This window comes from Eulemur rufifrons, chromosome 16 (assembly GCF_041146395.1).
Source record: "Eulemur rufifrons isolate Redbay chromosome 16, OSU_ERuf_1, whole genome shotgun sequence".
Taxonomy (NCBI): domain Eukaryota; kingdom Metazoa; phylum Chordata; class Mammalia; order Primates; family Lemuridae; genus Eulemur; species Eulemur rufifrons.
Window position 1 is genome coordinate 37,631,029 of NC_090998.1, and position 11,799 is coordinate 37,642,827.

General features: G+C 50.5%; 1 protein-coding gene across 4 annotated transcripts in view; it reads left to right on the top strand.

Moving 5' to 3' along the window:
* PFKM (phosphofructokinase, muscle) overlaps positions 1-11,108 on the top strand; it is a 36,938-nt gene extending 25,830 nt beyond the window's left edge. For all 4 annotated transcript variants that reach the window (XM_069491089.1, XM_069491088.1, XM_069491091.1 and 1 more), the window contains 19 exons: positions 149-338; positions 618-783; positions 1,537-1,581; positions 1,989-2,097; positions 2,211-2,306; positions 2,541-2,633; positions 3,234-3,359; positions 4,490-4,554; positions 5,042-5,105; positions 5,870-6,019; positions 6,427-6,497; positions 6,860-6,947; positions 7,038-7,190; positions 7,659-7,823; positions 8,880-8,941; positions 9,178-9,289; positions 10,066-10,165; positions 10,248-10,353; positions 10,596-11,108. In XM_069491089.1, the coding sequence (XP_069347190.1) occupies positions 149-338; positions 618-783; positions 1,537-1,581; positions 1,989-2,097; positions 2,211-2,306; positions 2,541-2,633; positions 3,234-3,359; positions 4,490-4,554; positions 5,042-5,105; positions 5,870-6,019; positions 6,427-6,497; positions 6,860-6,947; positions 7,038-7,190; positions 7,659-7,823; positions 8,880-8,941; positions 9,178-9,289; positions 10,066-10,165; positions 10,248-10,353; positions 10,596-10,740 (2,106 nt within the window). In that variant the 3' untranslated portion in view covers positions 10,741-11,108. The remainder of the gene's footprint in view (positions 1-148; positions 339-617; positions 784-1,536; positions 1,582-1,988; positions 2,098-2,210; positions 2,307-2,540; positions 2,634-3,233; positions 3,360-4,489; positions 4,555-5,041; positions 5,106-5,869; positions 6,020-6,426; positions 6,498-6,859; positions 6,948-7,037; positions 7,191-7,658; positions 7,824-8,879; positions 8,942-9,177; positions 9,290-10,065; positions 10,166-10,247; positions 10,354-10,595) is intronic.
* The last annotated feature ends 691 nt before the right edge of the window (positions 11,109-11,799 follow it).

An 11,799-nucleotide genomic window follows, 5' to 3' on the forward strand; every position in this document is an offset into this window, starting at 1 on the left:
AAATGACTCTCAAGGGTGTCAGGGAACTTCCTAGGGAGTCACATGGTTAGGTTGGCCCATCACAGTGTTGGAACAGGGGAAATCATAGCATATTGGGCCCAAATATGGCTGTGTCATCTGGGGAGCTAACGCCTACCTCTTCCCCAAGGGAGGCACAGTGATTGGAAGTGCCCGGTGTAAGGACTTTCGGGACCGAGAAGGACGACTCCGAGCTGCCTACAACCTGGTGAAGCGTGGGATCACCAATCTGTGTGTCATTGGGGGTGATGGCAGCCTCACTGGGGCTGACACCTTCCGTTCTGAGTGGAGTGACTTGCTGAGTGACCTCCAGAAAGCGGGTAAGACATTGTTTTTTTGCTGATTTGTTTTGTGGTGGGCTATCCTGATGAAGACTTTGTTCACATCAGTATTGCTTGTCTGTGCAAGTGCACACACACACTTCCCTTACCTCCCAGTGGAGAAAAATGTTACCCAGACACAAATAGGCAGTCTTTGGTCTCCTTTTTCTGCCATTGCTAACAATTCCCTTTGGCTGTAGATTCTTCTCCCTGGAAATCTCTTCTTCAGGCATGCCAGGTACCTCACCCAGTGGCTCCTGGTTTGCTTCTCGTTGTCAGGTAAGATCACAGGAGAGGAGGCTACAAAGTCCAGCTTCCTGAACATCGTGGGTCTGGTCGGCTCAATTGACAATGACTTCTGCGGCACTGATATGACCATTGGCACCGACTCTGCACTACACCGGATCATAGAAATTGTAGATGCCATCACCACCACTGCCCAGAGGTAAGGGGGCTTGGGAGGTAGCAGTATAGGAGGGTGGCAGCTGGGACACACTAAAGGGCTAGAGGCTAGTGAAAATGACAGTGTTCTGACTATGGTGCCTATAATGACCAGTCTTCTGAGGCTGGAACACTATTTTTAACTAAAAATGATCCCTAGAGCACTGGAATGGTGCTGCTCCCTAAATGCTCTAAGATTTGCCTTTTGCTGCCGTGCAGCATGCTGTCCACACCTACAGCTCTGAGGTCTTTCACACCTGTGGGGTCTCCTAAATGGTTAGTCTCCGGACTGAGACAAATCCGGGAGCCTAAACTTGAGCTCCCCCTTCCAGCTGTATCCTAGAGAGTGCAGCTGCCATGACCACCACTGCTCAGAGAGTGGGGGGCTTGGGGAGGCCATGGCGGGGATGGGAGGAGAGAACGGGAACACTTTACCCAGGGTAATCCTAAGGACTCCAGTCTAGTCCTCTCTTCACTTCTTTTCCCTTTCTCTCCTTCCTTCCCCTAAACCTGTCCCTCCCTGGAACAGCGCCTGGGCACTGACACTTTTCCTGCTGTGTTCTCTCAGGCCTAGGAAGGACACCTTGTGGCCACAGCATTTCCCGTAGGTCTTCCTGGTCTCTCAGGAAACCTGCGGGAAGGCCTGACCGCATAAATGCATCTCCCAGAGAGGTTAATTGGCCTCAGTGTGGGTGGTGGCTTGATCCTGGCCTTAGGGACACTTAGACTGTGTAAGTCCTATGTCTCTCTCTTGCAGTCACCAGAGGACATTTGTGCTGGAAGTGATGGGCCGCCACTGTGGGTAAGATCCCCATCCTGACCCATTTATTCCGTGGACCCAGCAGTAGCTCTTTCCTCTTCCAGATCTGGAGGGGTGCGGGCTCCCTGTGGCGTGGTCCCCTGTCCTGCCTCCACCCACCTCCCTCACGTCCCTGCATATGCGTGTGTGTACATGGTCAGGCACACACTTGGGATAAAAGCCTGGGCAGTGCTCTGAGATTGGAAGCTGCCGTGGCAGGAGCACATGAACAAGTGTTCTCTATAGACAGAATCTCACTGAGGGGCCCTGGTGCTCCTACCCTTGCCTCAAGAATGAGACGGAGGATCCCAGACCTTCCACCCGCCGAGGGGGCTGGGAGCACTTGCTGGGTGTGGTGAGGCTGTTGTGGAGTGCAGCTCCCGGCATGGTGCTTTTGACTCTCATCTCAGGTACCTGGCCCTTGTCACCTCTCTCTCCTGTGGGGCCGACTGGGTTTTTATTCCCGAATGTCCACCAGATGATGACTGGGAGGAACACCTTTGTCGCCGACTCAGCGAGGTACTGGCACTGTATTTTGCCCTGAAAATATCCCTCACCCTATACCACTTATGATCCATTTTCTATCCATTAGTTTTATTCCACTGACCATTGTTCCCTTTGTTCTTGACCAGACAAGGACCCGTGGTTCTCGTCTCAACATCATCATTGTGGCTGAGGGTGCGATTGACAAACATGGGAAACCAATCACCTCAGAAAACATCAAAAATGTACGTGTGGGTGAAACCACAGAGGCCTTGGACACCCTCGCCCATCCCCTGGTGGTTTCTCCCTCTCCCCTGGTCCTCCCGCACATCTCTCCCCAGGTGCCGGCCCCTGCTCTGCTGCCTCCAGCAACCACTGCAGGACAGGAGGCCAAGCCGTCCATGGCTCACCCCAGTCCCTGCTTGTTTTCTCTCCTTGCCTTTGTAACCCTCTCTCTGTCCCTCTCTTGGTCCTTTCAGCTGGTGGTAAAGCGTCTGGGATATGACACCCGGGTCACTGTCTTAGGGCATGTGCAGCGGGGTGGGACACCGTCAGCCTTTGACCGAATCCTGGTAAGTCATGGGCTCTGCGGCCCTCATGCCTTAGAACCCTCAGCGTTGCAGTCCTGCGCCTGCAGGGCCACGCTCCACCAGGCAGGGGCTTACATCACTGGTCATGCGCCCCCCGCCAGTCTCTAGACTACAGTGGCCTTTGACCCACTCCCCTACACACCACAGTTCTCTTCTTTACAAAAATGATGGGAGATGATATGCTTCCCTGATGGTGAGGACCAATGTCTTAGAGCTCCAAGCATCAGTGAAGTTACTGAGGCCTAACCTTTGAACACTCTTCATTAGAAGACAGTGGCAGTCTCTTTCCTTATTTTATCAATAAGAAGGGACTAGATTAAGCCCCAATAATCCTGTTGATAACTGGAGTGGACATGTTTCTCTGGGACCAAGTAGAATCCTTGGGGTTCTGATGGCAAAGAGTCATCAAGCTTTCGCGGAACTCTGGATAGGGAGGCAAAGCCCAGTAAGTTCTTGGCTGCTGTTCCTAGATGTGGGACTCAACCCTGTGATTTGGAGAGGCCTCGAGTGCCCTGGTTCTCTAGACGGAGCCAAGATGGGGAGGCCTGAGCCACACTATCTTCACTCCCTGTGCTCCTGCAGGGCAGCAGGATGGGTGTGGAAGCAGTGATGGCGCTTCTGGAGGGGACCCCGGATACCCCAGCCTGTGTGGTGAGCCTCTCTGGTAACCAGGCTGTGCGCCTGCCCCTCATGGAGTGTGTCCAGGTGGTAAGTACTGATCCAAAGCCCCCCTTAACAATCCCAAGCCCCTGCCTTGGAGCTCATGGGGCATGAGACCAACTTCTAAGGCCACTGGTGCAGGAGCAGATGGAAAGGCAGGATGGAGTAGTAAGAGACAAGGGGAAAGAGCACAGTGGGCTTTGCATAGGAGCTGGAACCTCTCTAACTAAGCCTCAGTTTCCCCGTCTATAAAATGTTCCTACGAAAGTTGGGAGATTCTACATCCTCAATAGTAATGAGACCCAGTATCTCATAATATCCAACCTCAAGCCTTCTTTTCATGTCTTTATTGGAGGAGAAATGCAATATCCCACCTAACTTTATTAAAAGTGGTAGAATATTAAGTTATGGCTGGGTAGCTTTTGTCTCTCTATGATTTCACCCTTGAACGTATTTCTCTGAACCAACGTGATGTTACTAATACTCACGTTGAGTTATTGTAAGGGCCGGAGGGAAAGTATGTAAGCCATCTGATGCAATACCTTGAAAATGTTGAGTGCTCAAAACACGATGGCTTTTATTATAGAGAAATCACTCCTTTGACACCACAAAGTGAACACTGGCTGGGAGCTAGGGTGTCTGGTCTGGTGTTAGGGCTGGTCTGAATGCTCCCCATCTGGCCTGCTTTTCTCTGAGACTTGAGAGTCCTGAACACTTGCAGCCTTGCTTGGAACTAGAAAAGCTCAAAAGCTAGAGCACTGACTCTCAGAGTGGAAATCAGTGGTTGAGAAGCCCATGGCAGGGATCAGTCTTTCTTCCTACCTGGGTTACATGTAAGATCTTCATTTACTCATTAGTGTAGAGGCTACCTCGAGGCTGGGGACCTAGGTGTGGAAGGGAGGCAGATGCCATTTATGTGTGAGCACTCTTCCATTCTGCCCATACTTCTAATAAATAGAGCATTAAGCCAGCCCTTTTCTTTTGCTGCTCATTACTCAGAAAATTAAGGAAAAGCAAAAATATTTCTCCTTTTGCAAAAGTGTGGGGGGCATTGAGAAGGTGTGGGGCTGGGCGGGCAGGACCTGTCACGAGCCAGAGAAGGGCAGTGTGACGGTGGGATGGGATCCCAGCTGTGCAGGGTCCTGCCCTGGGTAACTGTTGCTGTGCTCCTCCCTCAGACCAAAGACGTGACCAAGGCCATGGAGGAGAAGAAATTTGATGAAGCCATGAAGCTGAGAGGCCGGTGAGGACATGACTGACCGGAGGCTCACTAGCTGCAGAAATCAGATGCCAGAATCTGTATGGGTCCAGACCCAAAATATGAGCATCTGCTTCTCCTTCTTCATCTTGTCTCCACAACAGTTTCCTCCCCAAGGAAATTAGTTGTGAGGTGACCAGGAGGCTCAGTTCCCCTCAGGGATGCTCTCCCTGAGATCAGCCTTTTATAACCTGTTATTTCTGTATGTGGACCTCAGCTGGATTAGCAGTTTCTCTTAGCAAGAACCGTTTCTTGTGGTGCTTATCAGTGTCTGGGAGGAGAGTGCTCTGGGAGTTTTGATGAGGTGGTAGCCCTTGTGCAGCCCCTGTGCAACCCCTGCTCTGCCCTGGTGATGTCCCCAGAGGTTTGCCCTATGGAACTTCCCTCTGGGAGCAAAACTTCAGAGCTGGATCCCCATGGCTGCTGGCCAGGGGCAGTGGCCTGAAGACACTGCTGTCTGTACTCTTTACAGGAGCTTCATGAACAACTGGGAGGTGTACAAGCTTCTGGCTCATGTCAGACCCCCAGTATCTAAGGTACTGGCAACTTACCCTCTCCCCTTGTCTCTTGGTGGCGTGCTATCCCCAGTGTGTGCAACCTAAGTCTTGCCAACTTCTCTGCCCACCGCTAATGTTCAGTGCTGGGTGCCTGGCCCTACTATGATGATTTCCTCTTAACCACCCCAGACACCAGCTGCTCGTTCTTAGTGTGTTCTGGGTATCTCTAACCTGAGACCCGTGCCCAATCCAGGATTAGCAAGATAGCATGCAAAGAATGGGAAAGAGGGCTTATGTATTTTTCCTCTGGGAATGACTCCATCTAAGTGTATCTAAGCCACCTCTTCCATTGGAATAGTGGTTCCCAATATTGAGTGTATATCAGAATTATCTGGGTTGCTTATTAAGCATGTGGATGCTTGAGCCCTTCAAAGGGGATTCACGTCTGGGGTAGAGGCCAGGAATATGCGGGTTTAACAAGCTCCACTGGTGGATGCTAATGCGGGTGGTCCAAGGATCACTGAGAAAAGCTGCTCTGGGAGGTCTCTTATTCAGTATATCATAATAGTATCTTGGACCAAAGATAGCAGCTTTATTTATTGATTTGTGGTAAAGGATTTTGCATCCATAGTATAAGGTGACAAGCTGTCCTGGCATTCCCTGGGAGAGGGGTATGTGTTGTCACAGTCAGACTTCCCGATCCCAGGGCAAAAAGGGCTCCACATTCTGCCTCCCTTACTGATCTTGTGCCCCCTCTGCCTGCTGGGGTTTCTGACTCCTCCTCCCTGCTTCCTCCTGCACAGACTGTTTCCCACACAGTGGCTGTGATGAACGTGGGGGCCCCGGCTGCAGGCATGAATGCCGCCGTTCGCTCCACTGTGAGGATCGGCCTCATCCAGGGCAACCGAGTGCTGGTTGTACATGACGGCTTCGAGGGCCTGGCCAAGGGTCAGGTATGGGGACTAAAAGGAAGGAGGGTGCACGTTCTGGGGCCCAGGAATAGTCACAGGGAAGATAAGTGCATCCCTCACATCCTCTTTCTCCCCTCTCAGGGTTCAGGCAGAAGTAGACATTTAATTTGAGGGCAGTAGGAACAGGTAGGAGCCACTGGAATGAACCTTTGCAAACAACACGTCTTATTTAATTCTCTGTCCCAAAGCTCAGCACCGTGCTTAGCTTTGTGAATGAGCAGTCGGGGTGGAAGAAGTACAGCGTGTGGGGAAAAGCCAATACCTGGTGTTTCTCTTCCGGCCAAGGGAGAGCCGAGGGGTGGGGTTGGGACTCAAGAAGTGGCATCAGTCCCACACAGGCCTCCCGGTGCTCTAGCTGCCGAGCAGCACTGTGTGGCCTTTCCCTGCAGATTGAGGAAGCTGGCTGGAGCTATGTTGGGGGCTGGACCGGCCAAGGTGGTTCCAAACTTGGGACTAAAAGGTAAGTGGCACTGTAGGAGCACTTCTTCCCAGTCACCCCTTAATGGCGTCCCTTGGATGTTGGCATCAGTTCATTAGACTGGGTCTGCTTTGACCACCCTGTTGTCTGGGCCCTCTACCCCAAGCTCACAGTCACTGCGGTGAGGGCAGACATGTCCATCCAAGCATCTTTTAGCAGCTCTGGCCATTTAGAACCCCAGCGTGCGTCCTTGGATAGGGGTGAGAGGGTGGAGTAGGGAGGGCAGCACAACTCAAGAAATTTTCAATAAAGTGCCTTCTAATTCTAGCTTTTCTCTTCTTCAATTTTGCTGTCTCTTCCCCAAATTCCAATTCCTCTTGTCCTCCATCACTGGTCCAAACTAGAACTCTACCCAAGAAGAGCTTCGAACAGATCAGTGCCAACATAACTAAGTTTAACATCCAGGGCCTTGTCATCATCGGGGGCTTTGAAGTGAGTGCCCCACCATTCCTTCCTCCCTCCCTCCCTGTCCCTCCTTCTCCACTCTCCCCATTCCTGCCCCTGCTGCTGTCTCCTCCTCAGGCTTACACAGGGGGCCTGGAACTGATGGAGGGCAGGAAGCAGTTTGATGAGCTCTGCATCCCATTTGTGGTCATTCCTGCCACAGTCTCCAACAACGTCCCTGGCTCAGACTTCAGCGTCGGGGCGGACACAGCACTGAATACCATCTGCACGGTGAGGGCCCACCTCCACGTCCCATCCCTTTGGGCCAGGATTACAATCTCTGGACAGAGTGTGGGCCTGCAAAGTGAGCGACGGTTTTTGTACCAAACAAGGGGCAGTGTTTGAAAAATGCTTCCCCAAGCCCAGGCATTTACATACTTTGATGGTGTTCATCCTCCTCACCTAGAAGCACATCAATACTCTGCATACCCAATGCTGTTTTCCTTTCTGAGGTCATCTAATTTTCCTATTCTGACAAAGGAAGGACAGATACAGCTTCCTTCCCAGAATAGAAGTTCCGCAGTGTGGTTGGTGAATGTGCTTGTCGTCCCTAAACAGGGGAACTTGATGAGGTCTAGGAGGGGCCCTGCCAGCCCTGGGAGGATACAGTTCCAGAGTTGAGTTAATGGCAAAGGCCAGAGAGTGACAGGAATCGGACCCTGACCACATCTTTCTAACTGTGGCCCATTGTCTTTGCAGACCTGCGACCGAATCAAGCAGTCAGCGGCGGGCACCAAGCGTCGGGTGTTTATCATCGAGACCATGGGTGGCTACTGTGGCTACCTGGCCACCATGGCAGGACTGGCAGCTGGGGCCGATGCTGCCTACATTTTTGAGGAGCCGTTCACCATTCGAGACCTGCAGGTACACAGCCGTCCAGTGCTAGGTAGCTCTGCCCTGCCCCAGTCTGTGCTGACTGTCCCCACAGTGACCTGAGCTGTGAGAGCTCAGGTTGACGACGGGGCGGATTGCTCTGGGAATCCTGTGAGGACTGGAAGGAGCACCGTGCAGGCGCCCTCCAGTGCAGCCTCACACACAGGCCCGTAGCTGCCGTGTTGGGACACTCATTTTGAGTCAGGTGGCATGTTGCCAAACCCTTTATGTGCATTTTTGCATTTCATCTTCACAACACACATGCAAGGAAGATATTTTCTTTGCATTACAGATGAGAAAGGTTTAGAGAGGTTAAAACAAAGTTTCTAAACTCATAAGTGAGTAGGTGGTTTAACTGATTGAGAAAGTCAGTGATCTTCACAACAGCACGCCCCCCTTCCGCATCTCCCTTGCCAGCTTTCTGTTTTTGGGGGAGATACTCTTTCACCTCCGGGGTAGGGCTCTGACTCCTATTTACAGAGGGACCATATGATCCTTATTTTCCTAGAGCCTAGTTCAGTGGAGAAGAAAAGAGCCGCAAAGTGGACATTTAGCAGCAGGAGGAGGAAACTCCCTAATCCGAGATCCCAGCCAACCCCCACCAGGAGTGGAGGGTAGTAGTCTGCTCCTTCACACCCAACTCAAACCTCAAAAGAAAAGAAAGAACATTTTCCTTCCAGATGAATCGCTGATTCCATACAAGCAACCCCTCTAAAGACCGACACGGAGCAGAGCCAGCCCTCTCTGAGGAAACCCCTGGAAAGGGAGAGTGGAGAGGGCGAGGGGCTGAAAACGGACAGTTGCTGCAGCTGTCTCTAACGCTCCCTCTTCCAGTCCTGCCAGTCGCACTGGAGTCTTTGTTTAAATTTCAGTCCACACTAGGCTGTTTAAAGGCATTAGGCACAGTTCAGGCCCAGGATTGTAAACAACTCTCTTCCGTGTCCCTCTTCCTTCTTGGAGAGGCCTGGTGTGGAGGAAGAGAGATTTATACACTGCCCAACCGTCTCCACTCCCAACTAGGCTTAGGATTTACTGTTTCATTTTCAGGCAAATGTTGAACATCTGGTGCAAAAGATGAAAACAACTGTGAAAAGGGGCTTGGTGTTAAGGTATGTCATCCATGGTTTGTTCCTAAGTGAAGAAAAAAACTAGGCTTTGGCCCTAACCCACAGAAATAGATCTGTGTTTGGGATACCCTGAGGAACCTGTAGATACAAAGGGAGGGGGGCAGCCTATCCCCTGAACCCTGGGAGGAGACAGAAAAGGCAAGAACAAAGCCTATGAAGGCAGAAAGAAGGAATGGGGAGACAACCGGAGTCACAGGCTTTTGGTCTCTGCCTGGCAGGAATGAAAAGTGCAATGAGAACTATACCACTGACTTCATTTTCAACCTGTACTCTGAAGAGGGGAAGGGCATCTTCGACAGCAGGAAGAATGTGCTCGGTCACATGCAGCAGGTAGGGGAGACACCCCAGTCATGCCCTTTGCCAGACAGCCATGACCCCCAGCAGTCATGGAGGCTCCCACCGGCCCTCTCTAGTCTGCAGAGGTTGTCGGTGCCACTATAGAGGATAGGCCTGCGATCTCTTACAGTCATAAAATCAAAACATCTTTGTCCTAGAAATGACCTTAGAGATTATGTGGTCCATCCTCTTCATGTTGGGCAGGGTTCTTCAACCTCAGCACCTTTACCATTAGTTGTGGGTGGCTGTTCTATGCATTGTAGGGCAGTGTAGCAGCATCCCTGGTCTCTACCCACTGGACGCCAGTAGCACCTCCCTCTCATGCCCAATTGTAACAGAAGTCTCCAAACATGCCCACTTTCCCACCTACTTTCTTTTAGTTCAAAGAAAATCCATATGATGTTTTCTGTTATTCTGAGGCGCCACCAACGGCAGCCAGATTGGGTCACAAAGAACACTTCCATGTCATTGGTGACGGTGACTGACACAAGCTGCTAGGCTGAGGAGCGGTAGAGAATTGACCCAGTGGCCAATAAGAAACTGGATCTGGCAGCTACATAGCTAAAAAAGGGAATTGTGAGACCAATCATCTCTTTTAATTAGTTACTCTTATGTCTGATAAATGGCTGAATCCTTTCCTAGTTAGACTTCTGGATTCCTGTTTCTGGCTGTAAGCCCGGGGCCTGTCTTTCCTCTTTCTCTGTGTATCTGGATATCTCTGCCACTTCATTACAGTCCTTCCCTCGTAATTTTTATGATTCTTTTTCCAGGGTGGGAGCCCAACTCCATTTGACAGGAATTTTGCCACCAAGATGGGTGCCAAAGCTATGAACTGGATGTCTGGGAAAATCAAAGAGAGTTACCGTAATGGTAGGTGGGGTGAGAGAGTGAGCCCCCGCTCTAGAGGCTGGTTCCCCAGTACAGAAGCTGATTGACAACCCTTATGTTGCAGGGCGGATCTTCGCCAATAGTCCAGACTCGGGCTGTGTTCTGGGGATGCGTAAGAGGGCCCTGGTCTTCCAGCCAGTGACTGAGCTGAAGGACCAGACCGATTTTGAGTGAGTACATCTCCTTTCTGGGGTGGTTTGCTCCCTTGTAGTTTCAAGGTCTTCTCTCTTTAACCTATTCATGTCTTCAGTCCTTTTCTTTTAGGAGTAACACCTGTAGTCTTACCCATTTCAGATCTGTTGCCTGTGTTCCAAAGCCAGCCTCTTCTGCCCAGCTTCTTCCAATAAGCCTTTAGTAGGAGTTGATTGGGGTGCTAAAAGATTATATCATCATCTACCTCATTCCTCTGTAGGCATCGAATCCCCAAGGAACAGTGGTGGCTGAAGCTGAGGCCCATCCTCAAAATCCTGGCCAAGTACGAGATTGACTTGGACACCTCAGAACATGCCCACCTGGAGCACATCACTCGGAAGCGGTCTGGGGAAGCTGGTGTCTAAACCTCTGTGGAGTGAAGGGAACAGATTATCTGATCATGGTCAGCTCACCCCCTGATAGATCTAAGTCCATGTTTTCTCAGTGTTTTAGTTCTCTTTTCATTAGGTTTCCTTTTATTCTGTACCATGATCAGCTCTGGCCAGGAGCTGGAGGAGAGGGTGGTCAATGCAAGCTCCATTTAGGTAGAATTTATCACGACTTCTACCCAGCTTCATCTGTCATACAAGGCTGGGTTCCTCTAGTGCTACTGCTAGATTTCACTTACTCAGTAGAATTTTCCTAAAAATAAGCTTTATTTATTTCTTTGTGGTAACAAAGAGTGTAGGTTCCTCTACTACTTTTCCTACAGTGACAAATTGTAACTACACTAATAAATGCCAACTGGTCACTGCACTTTCGGTTCTCCTGTTATCATCTTCACAAGTGGAATGTAATACTATCAGCCCCATGTACCAGACCTGCCCAGGCAGACCACCTGGGAAAACAGCCCATGTCATCATCCTGTGAACTTCTCTTTAGTCCTGGGATTATTTTTCTGCAGGATTCTTGACTCTGTACACAGGGCCCCAGACACAGTACGCTGACTACACTGACCCTGGTCCTAGTCCCTCCTGCATCGTCTGCAGCCACAGACACACTCCTGTCTCGCTTAGGCGTGGAGTTGTGTTTCACCTCTTGAGGATATGCCCATTACCCAGAGTTGCTTTTCTATAGCCACCCCACAATCTTTGCTCCACTAACAATCCAGTGTTCTTCCTTCTCAACTTTTCCCCTGTACTCCTTCCTGGATGAAAACTAGACTCCATTGTACAGAACCGTATGGGGAAGACGTACATTTTGGAAGCTTGGAAGATGGAAACATCTAATCCTGGACCTGGTTTGGTGGGTTTGTTGGAATACTGCTTTGGAAAGATGTCAGTTCTTATTCAGATGCAATTTGTCTTGTTTCATAAAAGCTGGTTCTTCTTCCTCATTACCTAAGCGCCCATGTAATATAGTTGGTCCTCGGGATTAGAACTATCAACTGTGCCCCAAAATGACAGGATAGTGCCCTGTTTTTT